The sequence below is a fragment of the Chlamydomonas reinhardtii genome, chromosome 9 (genome assembly GCF_000002595.2).
Source record: "Chlamydomonas reinhardtii strain CC-503 cw92 mt+ chromosome 9, whole genome shotgun sequence".
Taxonomy (NCBI): Eukaryota; Viridiplantae; Chlorophyta; class Chlorophyceae; order Chlamydomonadales; family Chlamydomonadaceae; genus Chlamydomonas; species Chlamydomonas reinhardtii.
Window position 1 is genome coordinate 190,737 of NC_057012.1, and position 19,288 is coordinate 210,024.

The 19,288-nt window shown below is 59.9% G+C and overlaps 5 protein-coding genes across 5 annotated transcripts in view; 4 read left to right on the forward strand and 1 right to left on the reverse strand.

Annotated features, from left to right (window-relative positions):
• Nucleotides 1-529: 529 nt before the first annotated feature.
• Nucleotides 530-2,794, forward strand: CHLRE_09g386742v5 (uncharacterized protein). Its single transcript, XM_001695217.2, has 3 exons — nt 530-725; nt 846-932; nt 1,063-2,794. The coding sequence occupies exon 3, from the start codon at nt 1,196-1,198 to the stop codon at nt 1,412-1,414; it is 219 nt and encodes a 72-aa protein (XP_001695269.1). The 5' UTR covers nt 530-725; nt 846-932; nt 1,063-1,195; the 3' UTR covers nt 1,415-2,794.
• Nucleotides 2,795-6,606: 3,812 nt separating this feature from the next.
• Nucleotides 6,607-9,129, forward strand: CHLRE_09g386743v5 (uncharacterized protein). The gene is made up of 4 exons (XM_001695216.2): nt 6,607-7,136; nt 7,248-7,319; nt 7,473-7,580; nt 7,760-9,129. The coding sequence occupies exons 1-4, from the start codon at nt 7,050-7,052 to the stop codon at nt 8,051-8,053; spliced, it is 561 nt and encodes a 186-aa protein (XP_001695268.2). The 5' UTR covers nt 6,607-7,049; the 3' UTR covers nt 8,054-9,129.
• Nucleotides 9,130-10,556: 1,427 nt separating this feature from the next.
• Nucleotides 10,557-13,183, forward strand: CHLRE_09g386744v5 (uncharacterized protein). Its single transcript, XM_043065403.1, has 4 exons — nt 10,557-10,884; nt 11,534-11,794; nt 11,890-12,039; nt 12,188-13,183. The coding sequence occupies exons 1-4, from the start codon at nt 10,792-10,794 to the stop codon at nt 12,548-12,550; spliced, it is 867 nt and encodes a 288-aa protein (XP_042920699.1). The 5' UTR covers nt 10,557-10,791; the 3' UTR covers nt 12,551-13,183.
• Nucleotides 13,184-13,371: 188 nt separating this feature from the next.
• On the reverse strand, nt 13,372-14,766 carry CHLRE_09g386745v5 (uncharacterized protein). The gene is made up of 2 exons (XM_043065404.1): nt 14,438-14,766; nt 13,372-14,338 (listed from the first exon to the last, which is right to left on the reverse strand). Exons 1-2 carry the CDS (start codon nt 14,655-14,657, stop codon nt 14,289-14,291), a joined length of 270 nt encoding a protein of 89 aa, XP_042920700.1. The 5' UTR covers nt 14,658-14,766; the 3' UTR covers nt 13,372-14,288.
• A 600-nt stretch (nt 14,767-15,366) lies between these two features.
• CHLRE_09g386746v5 (uncharacterized protein) overlaps nt 15,367-19,288 on the forward strand; it is a 6,392-nt gene continuing 2,470 nt past the window's right edge. The window contains exons 1-7 of the mRNA XM_043065405.1: nt 15,367-15,822; nt 15,900-16,058; nt 16,758-16,817; nt 17,224-17,312; nt 17,459-17,682; nt 17,852-18,056; nt 18,594-18,761. Of these exons, the coding sequence (XP_042920701.1) occupies nt 15,703-15,822; nt 15,900-16,058; nt 16,758-16,817; nt 17,224-17,312; nt 17,459-17,682; nt 17,852-18,056; nt 18,594-18,761 (1,025 nt within the window). The 5' untranslated portion in view covers nt 15,367-15,702. The remainder of the gene's footprint in view (nt 15,823-15,899; nt 16,059-16,757; nt 16,818-17,223; nt 17,313-17,458; nt 17,683-17,851; nt 18,057-18,593; nt 18,762-19,288) is intronic.

Sequence of the window (19,288 nt, forward strand, 5' to 3'; positions counted from 1 at the left end):
GGTTGCAAGAAGTGCACGACGTATATGAGCGGGGTGGTTACGGCACCCGCATTCACGAGGAATGCGCACGTATTGCTAGAGTGAGGCCCCAAGAAAAAGCTACGGCTGCGCGCTGCCTTATGACTGGGCAGCTGCTTCGCGGGCTACGGGGGCGCCCTGCAGTGATAAGGTCACCGCCCCGCCCCCGCCACCCTAGCGCGTGGGAAAATCGGAGCCGTTCAGAGCCTGTGCAGATCCCTCCAGAGGCTTAGCGGCTCTGAAGTAGCCTGTGTCAGGAATGCCAGACCACCTGACCTCAATGCAGCAGGAAGCCGCTGTCTAGCTCTGGCTGCCTGCGAAGCAGCTGCAGGAGGACCTGAGCCCCAATGCCTACCGTAAATTCAGGAAGGGCGTAAAATAAACTCTCAACACTGGGCACGCACACACGCAAGCATGGCGACAGGTCAGAATACTGCAGTGCTCGGCTGCTTTTTGTGAGGGGCTGACGCAACCAGGGTTGCACAATACGCAGGGCTCATATCTTCCTGGAGGGGTCCCGGGGGAAGTAGAAAGATTGAGATCAAGGCTGGTCTTTCCTGGAAGATCTCGTCTGCTCAGGCGTGTGCATTCCATCTTTCTCACGGCACCTGAGAGCCCAAAAAGTGCCATTTTGCGCGTTTTGACGACTAGGATAGATGAGTACGTCCGGTAGCGGCTTCGCGGCTCCGGGGGCCGCAGAACAGCAGGTGCGGCCCCGCCTCTCCGGTGTGCGCCCTCCGGTCGTGCGAACGAAGCCTACCAGCCTGTGTGATGCAGCATGGAAGGTCGCACACGACTAAAAGGCTGTCCCCGACCCCGCGTATCAGGATTCGACGACGAGTGTCTCGAAGGAGGAGCTGGCGCGCCAGCTGGAGGCCACGGCCAACCGGGTGCGGCGCGAAGAGAGACGCAAGGTATGGAGCAGCCAGGATGGCGCACTGCCGGTGTGCTTACTTAGGGCCTGTGGCCGCTGACATCGCTAGGGCGGTCGCGTTGTCACTCTCCCCGTTGCCTTTGTCTGCTGCGTGGTCCTTTGCTGAACAGGTAGCCTGGATTTGGACGTCCTTGATGCTGCTGCTAATCTGCGTCATGTTCGTTATGGGCCACCGATAAGGTATTCCCCGCTCAACAGTTCTTTGCGTTGTACAACCAGCTGGAGCTGGCATTCATTTGGGCGATGGTCGCCATCAGCATTGTCGTAGTGTACGCCGTGAAGCTGACGGAGATGCTGGGCTACGTGCCCACGTTTATGGCAGCCGGGCACCTCACCGCTGCGGCTGAGATGGCGCAGGACAAGAGGGCATTTGTGGTCCGCTGGTGGCTGAAGCACCTCATGCTGCGCCTTCGCCGGTGCGGCAGGCAGATGGTGCGCCGGGCGCAGTGGCGCAGCAAGTGACACCCGGGCAGGAGGCAGGAGGCGTGGCAGGAGGCTGTTGTGTAGATGCTGGACGTGAGACAGCCAAGGCCTAGGCTGGGGGTATAGGCCTGTACGCCCCACTCCCTTAAGTATAACAAGAGTGTTTGTCGCTCTCCATTCAGCAGGGTGACATGATTAAGGGTCACCCAGGGTTTCAGTTTGGCGTGTCTTCCCAAATTGGACAGGTACGGGAACGAAATATGTGTGTCGAACCTGTGTGCCGTGTAGCCATGTAGCGGCTTAGTAGCTTAGTGTAATGCGGAAGTCGGCCTGAAGGCTGGTCGGAGGGGTTACGTTTCAGTGTGCAAGCAGTCTTTTAGTGTGTGCTCTTTCCTTCTGTGATTGGGCCGTGGTGCAGCGCCACACCCCTGGTGTACAAGTGTCTTAAGTGGTAGTCTCGGTGGTGTTGCGTGTCGGTTACCCCTGCCAAACCAGGCACTGCCGTCGCGTCCGGAACGGTTGGGCCGCTACGCTAAGTCAGGCATGTGTTTGCTGTGTGTAAGGAGTTTGGTAAGGCGTTTCCTATCGCCGTGACCTCGGGCTGCACGCTGGGCTTGGGCTCAGGCTGCACCTCGGGCTGCACGTGCAGGTGTCATAGTCAGGTCGTGTTCGTGTCTGGCGTGAGCTTAATTGTGAATGTCTTATGATGTTGCGACTAAGTTGAAAATGAACTCAGGACGTTTCGAGATAGTCCGGGCGGTGATTGATTGACCAGCTGCATGCCCGCATGCCCAGGGAAGACGGACACGCGCCCTGAGGCTAGTGGAGGGGTCGAGGGATTAGCCCCACCCTCAAAAGCATAAAGATTAGAGACGCATAAGCGCATGTTTGAGTCGATGGGGCGTGTGAGAAAAGGTTGATGTCTGGGACAGGCGTGTTAGTGGCGTGTGGGTTTGACACGGGGTGCCTTCCCCCCCCCCATGCGGTGACCACACGTGAGTTGTCTTCCCCTGCTAGCCCGGTTTGACTGCACTCGGTTGGAGGCTGCATGTGTTGACGGTAGGGATTGAACTTGGCGACCGCTAGCGCAGCACGCGGACCCAATTACTGTCTGTAGGCGACTCATAGTTGAGGTGGATTACGTAATCCAGATTACGTAAGGGCGTGTGCCACGTTGCGCAGGGGTTACGTAAGCGCCTGCATTACGTTGCGGCCCTGCATGGGGATTGTACGACGTAATGAGGGTCGTACGACGGAATGGGGCACCCGGCTAGAGTGTTTAGGCAGCGGTCCGGTTGTATTGGACCATATTGGACCATAGCACCGGGTGTTGAGCAGACGCCCCATACCTGCCAACCATCCCCAGGTCACCTGACTCTGAGCTAACGAACACCCCTGCAATTGTAACGGCATACGGTTGACTTAACTGTCCCGTGCCACTCAACAACCGGCTATACGCGGTTGGCAGCAACTCTGGGCGCAGCGACCAAGTCCCCAGCGCCTTTCCCCTGACTCGCCAGCCAGCCACGATTCGTGTCAGCTACCCTTACTTCCCTCACTCAACCCCCCCTGCAGTCCCCCTCCAGTCCAAGACTCCCCTTTCTGCTAAGATCAGACCCCACGGCGACGCAGACGCCAGTACCTTAGTCGCCACAGCATCGGATCAGCGGCGTCACCTTAGGCCACAGCCCCACGCCCACCTTAGATTCCGCTGCGGTACCTTGCACTCCCCAGCACTTTCAGCCATCAGCCGTTCCCCCCTTAAGCGAATTCCCCGTCTCCACACTATCCACAAACCCTAACAGTCTCGGTACTTGATTCCAGACTCCAACTCAGCAGTGCAGCATACTCTGTGGTCGGCAGGAGAACCCGTGGTCACAGCACTGGTGCGCGTCTTCATACGTTCCCAGTGTGCCCCCAGCGACATCAGACGGTTCTAGGGCAGGCCCCGTTCCCCGAAGTTAGGCGTCAGGGCAGTCGCACGACTACTTAAAACGCGAAATTTTTGGGCGTGCCCCAAGCATGCCTGCATGCGGATGGGGCCTGAACTTCACTCTCAGCGAAAAGCAATCAATTATAAATTATTCTTTCTACCGATCGCTTTATCGACGGTATCCCTTCTATTCATGTTACCATGAACTGAGGAGGTTTTCGCCGAGTTCCCTCCGAGTTTCCTCCGAGTTTCCCCTGAGTTTCCTCCGAGTTTCCGTTGAGTTTCTGTGCCTCGCTCCTTTCGCCCCACAGCGCGGCGCCGCCCCCGCCGCGCCAGTTTCAGTGCAGCCCCGTTTCACTACACGTGTGCAGCACACGCGGCGGGGGTCGGCTGGCGCCAACCCCCGGAAAAAGTGCAGCCCCATGCATCCCATCTGAGTTTACACGCAGCTCACACGAGGCTTCCCAAACGACACCGCGCGCAGCTACCAGCTCCCACTCGTACAGCTACCCGACTCGCGCCAACGACCTGTGTTCATACCCCTGGCTCGGCAGCTTCCCAACCGGCCCTCCGTGCAACTACCAGCTCCCACCCGCGGCAGCTACTGACACCCAATTGCAGCTCCTGTACGGCTGAGGGGGTTGGGGGTGCCGTACACGAGTTAGTTGGGGTTTAGTCGGAGCTGTCCCAGAACCCCCATTATACTATTTTTTGGTGCAGCGACGGCAAGGGGCGCGGCCGGGCGTGGGCGGAGGGGTGGTGGCGGTGGTGAAGGCGGTGGCGGGCGGGCCGGCAGCGGACTGGACGGCGGCGAGCTGGCGGGCGGCAGCGAAGGGAGAAGGCTGGCGTGCAGGGGCAGGGTAGCGGATGGAGCGGCGGGGCCGGCAATCGGCGAGTGCACAGGCGGCTGACGTGGCCCAGACGAGGTCGCGGGCGGCGTGCGGGGCGCGGGCTGGGGAGGACATGGCGGGGCGGTGGGCTGGGGGGCAAAAGACGGCGGCATGGCCGCGGGCTGGGGGGGAGCGGGAGGGGCCATGGCGGCGGGTTGGGGAGGAGGGGGCGGGGCCGGCGGGGCAGCGGGCTGGGGATGGGGGGGAGGCGGCAGGGCAGCGGGCTGGGGGGGAGGGGGAGGCGGCAGGGCGGCGGGCGGGGGGCGGGGAGGTGGAGGCATGTGTGTGGCGGCTGTGTGTGTGTGTGTGTGTGTGTGTGTGTGTGTGTGTGTGTGTGTGTGTGTGTGTGTGTGTGTGTGTGTGTGTGTGTGTGTGTGTGTGTGTGTGTGTGTGTGTGTGTGTGTGTGTGTGTGTGTGTGTGTGTGTGTGTGTGTGTGTGTGTGTGTGTGTGTGTGTGTGTGTGTGTGTGTGTGTGCGATGGGACAGTGGTAAGGCAGGTTGGTAAAGTCCCGTAGGGTGCAGCTGATTCCCAGAACCCAACAAATGGCACACAATTGGCAACGGCAGGGCAGGAGTACGCGGCCGGGCGAACGCCGGAGTTACTGTACCGACGAGTTGCTGGCTGGCTGGAAGTTTGCTGACGCGCATTCCTCACGCTCCGGGCGCCCGGCCAGGCGATAGCACCACATAGACACACCGCAACGCCACACTCGCGAGGCAGTGCCGCATCGCACCTGCAGGAAGACGACCAGCGTCACGGATGATGCAACACAGAGAAAATGCAACAGTATGCAGCAAAGTGTGTGTGTGTGTGTGTGTTAAAGAGCACAAGGAAAACGTTGCGCAAAGACAGTGTATGCGATGCAGTGTGTGTGTGTGTGTGTGTGTGTGTGTGTGTGTGTGTGTGTGTGTGTGTGTGTGTGTGTGTGTGTGTGTGTGTGTGTGTGTGTGTGTGTGTGTGTGTGTGTGTATGTATGTGACTCGGGGAATCCGGGTGCGATGGGACAGGGTACGGGACAGGTTGGCGTACTCCCTGACTGTGCAGCATACTCCCATACCCACTTCCCATACCCCAACAATCATACTTGCAACGTCAAGGCAAGAGTGCGCGGCTGGTATAATAAAGCCGGAGTTACTGCGTGAGTTACTGTACCGAGTACCCGAACCTGGTTTGGACGGGGGGTTATCGGACAGCCCTTTGACCTGGTCCCACTTGGGTTCGGGGCCTGGGGACCTCTGGCAGTTTGTTGGGGGCTTTGGCACGCCCGAGAGTGACGAGGGGTTGGGCTGCCCTACGTGCCGCTCCCCCTAGCCCCTGCCCTACCTCCCGCTGCACCTCCGGTTCCCATGGGGAAATGCAACGACTGGAGGGAAACTGCATGCACAGCCACCACTCGAACAATATCTTGTCTTCGACCTCCGCCCGCTTTCCCCAATTCAACGCAAGGTTCTACGTGATGATGCCATGTTGTCTCTCAAGCAAAGCGGAGTGACAAACCCCCCTGTCTTGGTAGACCGATAAAGACAAACGTTTTTAAGCTGAAGATTGTCACACGTAGTGTGATTTCACGCACGCTTCACCAACTGGAACTCCGCTTCACTCTGACAAGTGTTCCCCGGTCACTGGAAAAGGGGCTGAGCCCCTCCACAGTCTGAGGCCGAACAACCTCATCGCCCAGACATAGCCGGGGTCGGTTTCCACAGGCACATAGCCAAACCAGGTGCCTAGCAATCGCGATGCCACAGCAGAGCCAACCGCAGCCAGACGTAGCACAGTTGTCAACAGCCGCACTGCTTGTCATGCCGCTACGCATGCCCTGCCAGCCCCACCGCGGACCGCTACCTAGACACCGCCAGCCGGCTCCTCAGCCTGCGCGCTTGCGCCGCTTCTTGGGCGGCGCTGCGCTCTCCTCCTCCACGTGGCCTTTCCCGCCCCCTCCGCTACCAAGATGCGCGCACGCGCCCCCGCTGCTGCCGCCGCCGCCGCTGCCGCCGCCGCACTTTGGCACTTTTTGTCGACGCAGGCAGGCACGGACAGGGGCAATCCTGGGGGGCTTCGTCCCCCGCCTTAGAACGGCCCGTCTCACTGGCGTGCTTCGCCCCAACTGCCTTTGCAGGCGTCCTGCGCCCCTCCCGCCCGACTGGCCTTCGTGCCAACCTCCCAACTGGCCTTCGCCCCCAACCTTCCGACTGTCCTTCGCCCCCATCCTTTTTTGAGAAGGTTGGGGGCGAAGGCCAGTCGGGAGGTTGGCACGAAGGCCAGTCGGGCGGGAGGGGCGCAGGACGCCTGCAAAGGCAGTTGGGGCGAAGCACGCCAGGGAGACGGGCCGTTCTAAGGCGGCGCGGCTGCGCTCGGGGGGCTCAGCCCAAAAAACACACAAGATACTGAACCTACTGAACCTACTAACATGCTTTGCTTAACATTGTTTGACTTTGCACATTTGAAACTGGCATCGGGTCTTGTAAATCAGAAAGTCGGGATTGGTACTCAAAGCTCAACTTCAGCCTTCAGGTTGCGAGCACTTCAGAAACTTGAACCACTGGGCACAGACTGTGCCCATTATTTGCCGAAATGATAAGGACTGGCGGGTCTCTGCACCCGCGTATCGCAAACGTGCTATGCTTTGCCGCGGGCCTCTTAGTCGCGGTGCTTATGGTTCCTCGTAGTGGACCAGTGCTTGAGCGCATTGGCTTTGGTACAAGCTCGGCAGGCTTTTATGTGCGCCCAGACGTCAACGAGTTTCAGCGGCTGGGACTGAAGCATGACACGGACAAGGTACAGCGACATAACTACCAAACGATCTATGGCAAACTCTTCGAACTGCCGCCGGGTCGCAACCGCACGCGTAAAATGCTTGAGATCGGCCTCGGTTGCAACATGGATTATGGCCCTGGCCACTCGGCGCGCGTTTGGCGTGAATACATGCCAAATGCAGAGGTGGGTTGGGCAGGGGCAGGGGCAGGGGCCCAGCACAGGGCAGAGTGCCACGAGCACATCTGCGCGGGAACACGCGTGCACATATCAAGACCCACTATTTTGTCTGCGCAGATCTGGTTTGGCGAGTATGACGCAGCGTGCGTTGCCAAGCATCGGGCTCACCTAGACAAGCTAGGTGTGAAGGTGAGTTCGGCCTTTCGAAAACCCGGTTTGATACGGAGTGTCCCTGGACTCAGCTCTGTACCGTCCCTTCATTTTCTTCACATCCTTGGTGTCTGAGTGCAGTCCTAGTACCCAAGCCCTAGTTATGAGCTACACTGCGGCCTCTGCACGCAGGCCGTCACTGGCGACCAAGCAGATATTGCGACCCTGAACCGTTGGGTGAAGGAGACAGGCGGCGGCTTCGACTTCATTGTGGATGATGGGGGACATTCAAACATGCAGGTGCGCTTGCAGTGCGTATAATGTTATGTTTGCGACGTCACGGGACAATCTGAGTGTGCACAGAAGCACAGAGGCCATCGAATGTTGTCTTCGGGTCCCGGTGCTGCTGCCTCCTATGTTCTGTTCATACATGTACGATGTATCAGGGCAAGTTGACGTTTGGTCGTGTCGCTCTGCAGATCTACAACTCCTTCATCGTTCTGTTTGAGAAGGCCCTCAACCCAGGGGGCATTTTCGTGATCGAGGACTTGTATGTATGCCGCACGCCGTCCTTCATGGATGGTGATGGTAAACACATCACTCTGGAGGTTATCAAGGACTGGCTGGACGACCTGACCACCTCACACGCTGGCTCCAATGAGGTGCGGGGGCCGCCACCTCGTTGGCCTCGGCCTGCGGGCATTAAATCCATTGAGTGCGGCTCTCACTGGTGCTCCATCACCAAGTGCTACGCCAATGACCCGTACTGCTGAGAGGGATGTCATGAAGGTGCAGCTTCAGCTTGATAGTCGTTTTGGGTGCCATGCCGTCAGCCATATTCGGACGTGTTCCTGCACAAGTAAGTGCCATATGAAAGACTGTGGGCAAGGGGGAGGCTGACGAGACTGTGGCTGGTGTGGCAGCGCGGCACTTGGTGTCATGTGAGTAGTGTGTGGTGTCTTGCGCTCTAAACTCCACAACGTGCAGATCTTGGAGAGAGACAAATGGTGATGAGTCGTCGTAGATAGCAATCCGGGTAGCTAGTGAGCAGTGGGAGATCGCAAATGTAGTATCAGACGTGGTGAAGAGTGGTAGGGGGATTTAGGCGTGTGAGTTTAGTGTGGTGAGTGAATAGCGGTTCTGAGAGCATGTCACCTTGCATGTCGCGTTCTGAGACCATGCGTCGGGTCTGGTCAGCACTGATTCTTGTGTACACCGCCCCCTTCAACCTAGCAAGCTACACATAACAGAACTAAAGCCGGGGTCCGTACGGACCCCGGTGCAAGATGTCTGTGGGGGTGTCCCTCCAAGGAGGGAGGGGGAAGGGGGCTGTGAGCAGGGCGGGGCACTGGGCGGTTGGCACGCCGGGATGCGCGGCATGCGAGAAGGCAGGCGGATATTGATGACAGGCGGAGAACTGAAACACGTTGGCTTGCCCCTTAGCCATTGCGGTCGCATCGAGTTCCCGCAGCGGGGCCCTCCCGGTTATTCCAGTTTTGACTTGAGTTATAACCTGGACACCCGAGCGCAGCGAAATTTGTCGTGCAAATAATGCGCCTTTCTATGTATGTATTGCAAAGCGTAACATTATGAAAACGCAAGCCCTATGCCAGAGCGGGGTAAACGCACAAGCGCAGCGTTTGCATTAGAGCTCCAGCGCAACATAAAATATATCACAATTAAGGCTCCCGGCACGGAAAGACGCAAGACGGAGGAATCGACGCGTTGGAGGATCCCGGAAATTGCGCGCGAAAGCGCGAGGCGCAAAAGGTTGGCGCTGTCCCTCTTGACCTGGGTGCTGGGCACCCTGCTTGGTCGGACTGTCCCTTCTTTGTAATATCGCAACCTTAAAGAGGATGTATGAGTAGAGCCCGTGCTCGTATCTTAAGAAGGCAGGTGCGGCGCCAGTGACAGATTTCCGAAAAGGGACATCTTTAACTTTTAGAAACCCGCTACCGCCGCATCTTTCATCCCAAAGTTTTCCGGGGGCTCCACCCCCGACCTATGCACGCTTCGTGTCAGGCCAGGGGTGTGGCAGGCCGTGTCAGCAATCCCTCAATCTCCCATTCGTGCCGTGCGTCCATCTCAAAACAGAAACTCCACACAAACACACAGCTTGGTACGCATGGCTGGTTCTGGGCATCTGGTGCAATGGCACACAAGCTTGTCATGTTACAGCGTGCCAAATGCGGCTGCAGTTGCCCCCAGCCCACATTCCGGCTCCGGCACAGCAGAATATTCCGCCGCACCGCATGTGCCGCTGTCACAGCGTGCGGGTGTGTGATGGGACAGTGTCAAGGCAGGTTGGTAAAGTCCCGTAGGGTGCAGCTGATTCCCAGAACCCAGCAGATGACAAACAATTTGCAACGGCAGGGCAGGAGTACACGGCCGGTCGAACGCCGGAGCTACTGTACCGACGAGTTGCTGGCTGGCTGGAAGTTTGCTGACGCGCATTCCTCACGCTCCGGGCGCCGGGCAACAGCGTGCGGGGTGAGGTTGCTGTTGCCCTCAGCCTACGTTGCGGCTCCAGCACAGCATTACATTCCGCCGCACGGGATGTGCCCCTGTCACAGCGTGCGGGGTGAGGTCTGTTGCCTTCGTTGCTGAAAAGCACCGGCTCTATGGCTGCATGGCAATTCGTGGCCCATCCCCACGCCAAACCCCGGCGCCCTCTCCCACGCTCATCACACTCACACACCCACGGAATGACTCCCCTGGTAGAAGGCTGCCCTATCTTGGTGTGCCCCCATGGTGCCAGCAGGACACGGCCGTAGATAGAGTATCCTGGGGAACCTCAGTCACCCTTGCCTTGGGCCCGGACAAGTGACAGAAACGCCCCAAAATGTCTTCTGCGGTTCTCAGAAAGACCCCCCATCATCTCAAGCCCCTCAGCCGCGCACTCCTGTCCTGCCGTTGCAATTTGTTTGCCATCTGCTGGGTTGGGGAATCAGCTGCACCCTACGGGACTTCACCAACCTGCCTTACAACTGTCCCATCGCACGCCCTTCCATCGCACACCCGTACACACCACGCATCGCTTCACCGCCGCTAGCCTTTCCAGCTAGCCTTCCACAGTTCCAGCCCCGAGTCTTCCCTTCGGGCATGGAAATAATCGGATGTACTACACGGTTATAATACTGAGAACCTCAAAGCCAGGCCGAGCGGCAATCCAAGTCGGGAGGGGCTGGCGGTGGGGTCCCGTGGGCGGTGGGGCGTGGGCGATGGCGATGGTCAAGCCTACGACCGCCGCCGAACGTCAAGCCTACGACCGCGATCCTGACCTATATCTTTCACAATGAAGTACGTCGCCACCCACCTGCTTTGCCTTGCAGCCGGCATATTGCTCGCCCTGCTCGCGGGCCCGCTATTATTTTCTTCTCCCTTAAGCCATGACCAACCCCGGTTGTTTCGTGGTAATTCTACCAGTGGAACGGATCCTCGCGTGCGACTCGGTGTTGTTGCGACGGTCTCAATCGAATTCGCGCAAACTTTCGCGCGGGAAATCGCTGCCATGAACTGCTACTGTGCCCTTCACGGCTTCGGCTACCATCTGGAACTGTTGAATCCGTTGCCGCAGCGGCACATCTTCCAGGGGCGGCTGCAGGTGGGTAGTGCTGGGGCTGGGGCGGGGGGCGGTGATGAAGACAAACCTGCCAGGGAACCAAACCTTGCCTCATGACCCCCATTTCCGGCTTATAATTGCATCGACGGGCTGCCGGCGGGCAGCAAATGCGATGACAATACCCTGCCATTCCCCTGCCTGCGCACGCACGGGAGTACCTGCTGCCGTAAGCCTCCTGGAAGAATTGCGCATTATCCAGGGCCCAGGTGGTCACCTAGGTCAAACTCAAGCAGCTATGCACCGGGCACAGCATCTAGCAAGAGCGCCGCAGAGTGACCGGCATTGAAGCCCAGCTCGCAGCTGCACGCGGGAGCATGAGAGGGGGTGTGTGGGCGTGTTGAAGGGACAGGCGCGCGGGAGCCTTGCGCTTGGCGGGAACACCCGGGCTTACATGGTATTGATGGGGCGAGCGGCCGCCAGCCGCCGTAAATGGTTGAACATGAATCGAGTCTTTGAAACACCATAGAAGAAGCCCCCCTCCTCGATGGCGGTGCCCTACATTACGAAACGTACGGCAATCGGGTGTGTAATCCTTGTGTTGGTGTTTTGGAGGGGGCACCAGTAAGCATATCAGCGTAACGCCCCTTCCGCCTTGCATGGACGCTTTCGCCCCTCGTCTATGAATGTGCAGTACTTCTTCAAGTACCTGCCTTCCTACCAGTGGGTGCTGATGATCGACGTGGACGTGGTGCCGCTTAACTACTTTCACTCGCTGTCGGACCTGCTTGATGACTCGTACGACGTCATCGTCACCGACCGCGACAACGGGGAGGTGCAGTCATCTTACTTCGTGCGGAGCACACCTGCAGGGAAGGAGTTCGTGCGTCAGCAACTGGCGCTGTCTGACACCAAGGCGCACGCCAACTACGACAACGGCGACCTGCTGCAAGTGGTGGGTGCCGCTGGATGCACCGCGCGTGCCGATGAGTCATGCTCTACGGATTCCAATCGCTGCATCGCTCCGCTTCAATGACCCATTGGCCGCAGTTGCTCGAACGGGCGTCTCAAGTAGCCAACCCTGACGACAAAGCGCGCATTGCCGCTGCAATAGTTTTACGCGACGCTAACTACACGGAGTTTATCAAGACTTTCAAGGGGCTTTTTGATGTGTACCGCAACGACATTCCGCACGTGAAGGTGGGTTTAGTTAGCGGTTTTCAGAACAAACGTCTGAGTAAGCTAAGTAAGATCCGAGTAAGTAAGATCGGCGACTTCAATACCTAGGAAGAAGTTTGTTCTGATACTGCCGTATGCTGTGGGTTTACCCATTCACCCATGTCCGCAGGCGTACCACTGCGGCTGGGGGCACCTGCGGTCGTACGAGAGCTCGCCCAACTGGCTCGCGGACCCTAATGCAGCCCACATGACGTCCTTCACAGCGCATGATGTCCTGGGTCATGGGAAAGCGCTGGGAACGCAGGTGTTTGACGAGGAGCTCACATGCCACGTGGCGCCGCACCTAGTTCGCAAAAAGCGCACGATGTCGCGCACACAGTATGTGAATCACATGCGGGCGCAAGCACAGCATGTAGCCGGATTTATTTGGCACCCTTACTGCTGGGATGGCACTTCAAATGTATGCAATGCCAGCCTCAGCGGGCAACGGCCAGGGTTAACTAAGAGTGGCAAGCACCGCCTTGTGCTCTAAATACTGAATAACAATGAAGCTCAGCAGGGTGCCGGTGACAGCTTGCTTGTAATGCTGACGGACGATGACGGCTCCCTGACGCCCTGTCATGGTGCGTCTGGTTTGTGGGCGCTGGGTCGGTGTATCTGGCTTGTTGTGCCAGCTGTGTGGTGGTCTGTTGACCTCCGGCCTGCGGTACCCTCTCCGCTCTCGTGCATTAGTGCCACTGCTGAACTTCGGGCTGCAGTTCTCGACCTCTTACGTTATATTAGACTTCGACTGGAAGGGTGTGGAACCCCACTGGGGGTGGTGGATCCAAGTCGGACCCTGACAACATATGATATTATCCGCGTGCTTATTTGCACGATCAGATTGTCCCCTCTGGTTACGTCATCAACCTAATACCAGCTGAGAGGGTATTTGGAAGGGTGTGTGAAACGGAGGGAGGGAAGCTGGCGGAGAGGAGGGCGGTGCCCACATTTGTCAGGCCACAGATGTGTACGGTACAAGCATGAATTCGTGAAACAAAAGTATCAGTGCAGGACTTCACTTAACCCGTTTGAACGGGTCCCCCAGCGTAGGTTGGTCGTAGATTACATGAATTACACGATCTGTACGAGTGATGGTTGGAGCTTGTAAGTCGCTGTCGCACAGCCTTTATTTAACCTGCCGCGACGCATGGTCCGAGGACATGCCCCCAGATTGCATTGGTTACAAGAGGGACCTGCTGACGCAGTTCACGAGCCAGTGACGTGGAGAACGAACACCCTGCTCTGGACCCCAGGGGCGTGCCCCCAGCCACCGCCCGTTGCACGTCTCCGGCCGGGAGCGGCACGAAAGTATGAATGCGGATGTTACAGAGGGGACAGTCCCAGCACCCGAAGACGCCGAGCCATCACATGCTATCAGGGCCCAACTTGACTCCACCAACCCCGACTTTGCTGCAAACCCTCCCGCGGACAAAGTCTGTGTGACTCCGCGCACAGTGAGTCCTAGCCAAGCCTCAACCCGCCAGAGCCCCACCGCTGTGCCTCAACGCCACAAGCCTAGGCACAGAAGTGCCGGGAAACGTCTAGGCCGCAGGACACACACACAGCGCACGCACTAACCAGGGCGCCAGCGTCCAGGTACTAGAACGGTCGCCCACACGTGCATTCTGCCCACACACAAAGCCACCAACCACGCACAACCTCTCACGGTGAGGGAGGCGGGGAATCAGCGTCATACGGCAAGCGCAAAACCATGCCGTCACCAACAGCCCGAGAGATGAAAGGATGCGCAGACGGCACAGTGTCCCAACCCTTTGGCCTGATAACCAAAGTCACGAACGTCTGGAGACGACCCCAGAAGTCAGCTACGACGGCAAGTCCAATGCTCAGCACCCGGGCCGACGGCAGCTTCGCTCGCGCCGCCAGCCCGGCCATAACCACACGCTGCCGACCAAAGTCCAGGGCAGACATAGCAGCGAGACACACCACATCCCACACAGGTGGCGCAAGCCCCGCAGGCGTACGCACTAACCACAACTCCTCACGAGAGAAGGCACTTAAAGCATCCTCTGGCATGAAACCCATAGCCATTCCCATATTTTCCCGTGGAAACGCCCCAGCAAGCGTTGGCGGCCACACGCCACAGTGCTTCCTTATGACGATCCTCCCATTTCAGCGACCACAAGCGGGCCAAGGTGGACACGAAGACCCCCGCCGCCAGGGCAGGCCCCACCCCCGACACACCCGCATCGCACACATACTGCAAATGCTTAGCCTTCAGGGCGGCTAACTGTGGAGCCATTTGTAGCACGGTCCCCGCCTTCACCGTGTAGGCAGCGAGGAGGATGGGCGGCCCCCCGCACTGCAACCAGCCAAGCCCCCGCACCACCTGTTGCACCGACTCCGCCGTAGCACTCACGATGTCGGCCGCCGGGAGCGGCAGCGCGGCGGCAAGCCTCCGAGCCAGCTGGGCGGCACGCGCGGCGCGCGGCAGCCCAGCCAGCGGAGAGAAGGGCCACCGCCGCCGCAAACCGGTCGGCCGCCTCTTGAGGCGACGCCGCCGGCCCCGGCAGGGGCGACGGCAGGCGCGCCCGCGTACTCCAGTGCAGCACCCGCCGCCACACAGCAGTCACATACATTTGCACACACGCTTCACCAAACCGGGAGCCCCACGCCCAAGGGCGTGTACATGCCTGCCGCAGTTCGTTCAGCCCTTCATGCGCTGCAACCAGCTGGCCCACACACGCCAGTCCTGGCAGAGCGAACAAATCCGCGAAAGCCACTTCCCACGTGCGGCCGTCCTCGCACAGCGCCGGGTTAGGCCGTTAGCCCACAACGGCACAGAACTCACCCACGCGCCCGGCTCGGGCGGCGCCACAAGAGTCACCGCGGGCAATTCAGTCATGGCTTTCAGCAGGCGCGCAAACGGCTTGCTCGCCGGGGTGAGCGGCTTATTTAGCACACGGTCCGCGGCCCCCCGCACCAACAAGCGCAGGGGCGTTGCCGCCAGGTGCACCTGGCGCAGCCACGCCGCCGCGACCCGGGTCCACGGGGGCACGTACGGCAGCAGACCACACACACCCAACACACACCGTACCGCGAGGCCGGCTTGCCGCGCTTTCACATGCGGCACCAGCGGTAACAGGCCCGCCCCCCCCCACCGCCGGAGGTTGTTGCATAAGTTCAAAGGAGAGGCCAGGCGGGCGTGCCTGGGGGTTGGCATCAAACTAAGTATGGGACGCAGTGGGCACGGGGCCTCTGGATCCAAGCGGATCCCCGTGCCCAGCAATCATCTCCAACCGGTGTATTTGTATCACGTTATTGCAGGTATATCTTAAGTATCCCCTTGCTACATTTGCTAAGCGGAAATGAAGAAACCAAGCTGAGGCCGAGTTTTGGCTCGAGAAAGTAGAGGTTCACAGATACAAGGATACGTAATTGTACTGTGGTTCTGCAAGTATGGCCCTTCTCCATGCGAGGAGTTCTGGGAATGGCGCGCATCCTGCCGCGCGGTACTATGCACTCCTTGTATTTGTTAGCGCAACGTTGTTATGGCTGTTCTTATCGTTTAGCTGCCATGGTGCGCCTAAGGGTGGCTGGAGTCGCGGCCTTGCGTGGCTGGCGCCGGCTGCCGACCTGTGCCGAGAGCAGCGGGCATGGGCTGCCCTCAACAGTGACCTGGGCATGCCCGCCCCGTCTGTCACCGGCCGCGGCTGCAGCACGCTGTCATATGGCGGGCAGGAAAAAGGTGTTACAGCTGAGGGAGCGATTTGCACGCCACCGTCACCAGCGGAGGTTGAGGCGGTGCGTTTTTGGGCGCGGCCTGCGTGATGTGACTGGCGCGGGGCACCCGGCTGAGCCGTCCTGCGCTGCACGTGCAGGTTCGGCGGCTGGTCGCGGCCACACCCACCAACCGCACCTTCCGCGAGGCGTGGGGCCTGCAGGTGGACAGGTCGTCGGGGCCGGCAGCCGAGTCCGACAACAACACCGCTAGCAAGGACGCACTGGAGTGGAGCTACCTGATCACACCTGACTTCCAGGTGCGGTTGTGATTGGTGGCGGAGCGATGACAGGGTTGGAATGGGATGTAATCCAGTGATCATTGTTGTGGCTAGCATCACGCGCCATCCGCCCGGCCCCCCGGGTTGGGTTCGGTTTAGTTTGGGCTGGTATTTACACACACACACACACACACACACACACACACACACACACACACACACACACACACGCACGCACGCACGCACGCACGCACGCACGCACGCACGCACGCACGCACGCACGCACGCACGCACGCACGCACGCACGCACGCACGCACGCACGCACGCACGCACGCACGCACGCATGCATGCACGCACGCACGCACGCACGCACGCACGCACGCACGCGCTCACGCACACACGCGCCCATGCGCCCACGCCCACGCCCACGCACACGCACACGCACACGCACACGCACGCGCGCGCGCGCGCGCACACGCGCCCACGCCCACACCCACACGCCCACACCCACACCCACACCCACACCCACACCCACACCCACACCCACACCCACACCCACACCCACACCCATACGCACACGCACACGCACACGCACACGCGCACACACACAGGCTGCATCGCTTACACTGTCTTCGCACTTCAGTTTATACCATTGGTTTAGCTAATCATGAATGTAACCCCCCCCCTAATTCGTTGGGCTCGAGCACTTATCCCACCCCCCACCCACACACACATAGGTCCGCAGCCAGATGACGGCGCGCATGGTGGAGATGGAGGGCTGCGAGCACGTGGTGGAGGTGTGTGTTTGTATATATATATGTGTGTGTGCGTTACTTTAACAATAAACAAACGGAACGAATTCCGGCATACACGCGCGCGCATTTACCCACAAATACCTACGCCAGTAACCGAGCTCCGTTTGTCGATGTATGTATGTTTAAGAGCACAAGGAAAACGTTGCGCAAAGACAGTGTATGCGATGCATGTGTGTGTGTGTGTGTGTGTGTGTGTGTGTGTGTGTGTGTGTGTGTGTGTGTGTGTGTGTGTGTGTGTGTGTTTATAGGTGTATTTCAGGTCCTGCGCCTGTGCCTGTGTAATGCTGCTGACATTACGATGCCGGTGCTCCAGCGCCTTGTTTCACAGGCACATACAGACACAACCCTTCTGGACTCCCCCTTTGTGTTGACCTGCCCCACCCCACAGGTTGGCGGCTACCTCACCCCCATAGAGCGCTACCTGGTGGGGGGCAGCGGCGTGGCCCGGCTCACCAACATAGAGCCCGGCTACAGCAGGTGGGTGGGGCCAGGTGCATGTGGGCCCAGGCGCCTGCTGGGCCAGCGCCTTACCGTATGGTGTCCGGGCTATCACCGGCATGCACAAGCCAAAAAGTGAAGGAGGCTGACTGCAAGTGCCTTCGTCCCTCCCTTCCCTTCCCCAGGGCGCCGCTGTCCAACGTGCTGCTGCCCGGCGGCCGCTGCGTGCGCGCCCTCAGCCTGCCGCTCACGCTGTCGGAGTACCTGGCGGCGGCGGAGTTGGCCCGGGGGAGCAGCAGCAGCACTGCTGGCGCGCTGCTGTATGGCGGCGGCGGTGGGCCCAGCTACAGCGGGCGCCAAGATGCTGTCTGCGTGGTGGCGCTGGGGTACTCGGTGCCACACCGGGATGGTACGAAGGCAGCATTCATGTGTGTGGGTTGCCAGCCCCAGAGCGCCAGTCAGCACGCCCAACAGCTCGTGGTGGGCTCGTAGTTCTGCACCACCGCTGCCGCTACCGCTACTACGGCTCGTGCATGTGGCCTACACAGCATTTCGCCATCCCTCTCCTCCCTCCGCAGGCGACGCCGACTACGGCCTCATGTCGGACGCGCAGTGGGTGGCGCTGGAGACCAGCACCAACTCGGTGCACAACGAGGTGGCGCTCAACCTGACGGTGGCGCTGCTGACGCAGCCGCCGGGCGCCGCCACCCACCGCCTGGTGACGGACACGCGGCTGCAGCTGCGCGACCCGCACGCCGACCAGCACCGACACGGCGACAACAGGTAGGTCGGGTGGGGTGGGGTGGGGTGGGGTGGGGTGGGGTGGGGTGGGGTGGGGTGGGGTGGGGTGGGGTGGGGTGGGGTGGGGTGGGGTGGGGTTTGTGAAAAGGCAAGCGAACCGTGCACGCGTGTGTCCACAGGGATCTTAAACTTTTGCGTGGGTTGGGGGGCTTGCCCCGTAGAAGGAGTTTGGGCGTATTTGGTGCGGAAGGGGTCATTGGTGAGCACATGGTACAAGCGCTAGTGTTGTTGGGCTTCGCTGGCTGGCCAGAGGACTCAACCGCTTCACAGGAGCTTCCAAATTGTACGTCAAGCCTCCTGAAACACTCCTGCCAGGCAGGAGGAGGGCCTTCGGGGCCTCCGGCCCTGCCAGAAGTGCTGACGCACACACTTCCTGCCGCTTTTGCCGATCACCTTAAAACCCCCTGCGGAAGTACTTGCAGCAATACCATGCTTCACACATAGCGGGTGCTGCCGGTAAGCTGCTCATTGCATGCAACAGCAGACAAGCGCGCACTCCCCACTGCCCCCCATATGCAGCCGGCGGCGGCTGGTGACGCTGCGGCGGGTGCTGCGGCGCGAGGAGCAGGCGGCGGCGTACCTCGCGGCGGCGGCGGCGGCCACGGGCGGGCGGCGGCACACGCCGGCGCTGTCGCAGTGGGAGGGCTCCAACGGCCAAGCGCTGTGCGCCACCGTGTCGGACTTCAGGTGCGTCCATGTGAGCAGAGTGTGTGTGTGTGTGTGTGTGTGCGTGTGTGTGTGTGTGTGCGTGTGTGTGTGTGTGTGTGCGTGTGTGTGCGTGTGTGTGCGTGTGTGTGTGCGTGTGTGTGCGTGTGTGTGTGTGTGTGTGTGTGTGTGTGTGTGTGTGTGTGTGTGTGTGTGTGTGTGTGTGTTGGTGTGTGTGCTTGCGGGGATGGGAAATGGCAAGCGCGCACCCGTGCGTATGTGTATATGTCATATGATCTTGATTGGTGGATGGGATATTGGCACCACTCTAATGACGGGGAGCCGGGGGCGGGGGCAGTGCGGAGGCCAGACCATGACGGCCCGTAGGCGCGCACATGGGGCTTGTGCGATGGAAGAGCGCCATGTGTGAGCACACCATTCAATTACCGTTTGCGTGTCAAGGTAGGGCGTCCAAGGTAGGGCAGGTTGTGTACATGGGCGCTGGGAGTGGGTGTGTCGCCGTGCAAGAGCGGCGTGCACCTCCGCCCTACCTCCACCCTACCTACCCG

Bases quoted from the DNA above. Each gene is read 5' to 3' on its own strand.
- CHLRE_09g386742v5 (XM_001695217.2), top strand. From the start codon at position 1,196: ATGGTCGCCATCAGCATTGTCGTAGTGTACGCCGTGAAGCTGACGGAG.
- CHLRE_09g386743v5 (XM_001695216.2), top strand. From the start codon at position 7,050: ATGCTTGAGATCGGCCTCGGTTGCAACATGGATTATGGCCCTGGCCAC. The intron at 7,320-7,472 runs GTGAGTTCGGCC...CTCTGCACGCAG, and splicing joins TAGACAAGCTAGGTGTGAAG to GCCGTCACTGGCGACCAAGC. The intron at 7,581-7,759 runs GTGCGCTTGCAG...GTCGCTCTGCAG, and splicing joins GGGGACATTCAAACATGCAG to ATCTACAACTCCTTCATCGT.
- CHLRE_09g386744v5 (XM_043065403.1), top strand. From the start codon at position 10,792: ATGAACTGCTACTGTGCCCTTCACGGCTTCGGCTACCATCTGGAACTG. The intron at 11,795-11,889 runs GTGGGTGCCGCT...CATTGGCCGCAG, and splicing joins ACGGCGACCTGCTGCAAGTG to TTGCTCGAACGGGCGTCTCA. The intron at 12,040-12,187 runs GTGGGTTTAGTT...CCATGTCCGCAG, and splicing joins ACGACATTCCGCACGTGAAG to GCGTACCACTGCGGCTGGGG.
- CHLRE_09g386745v5 (XM_043065404.1), bottom strand. From the start codon at position 14,657: ATGTATGTGACTGCTGTGTGGCGGCGGGTGCTGCACTGGAGTACGCGG. The intron at 14,339-14,437 runs GTGAGTGCTACG...TACACGGTGAAG, and splicing joins CGCTCCCGGCGGCCGACATC to GCGGGGACCGTGCTACAAAT.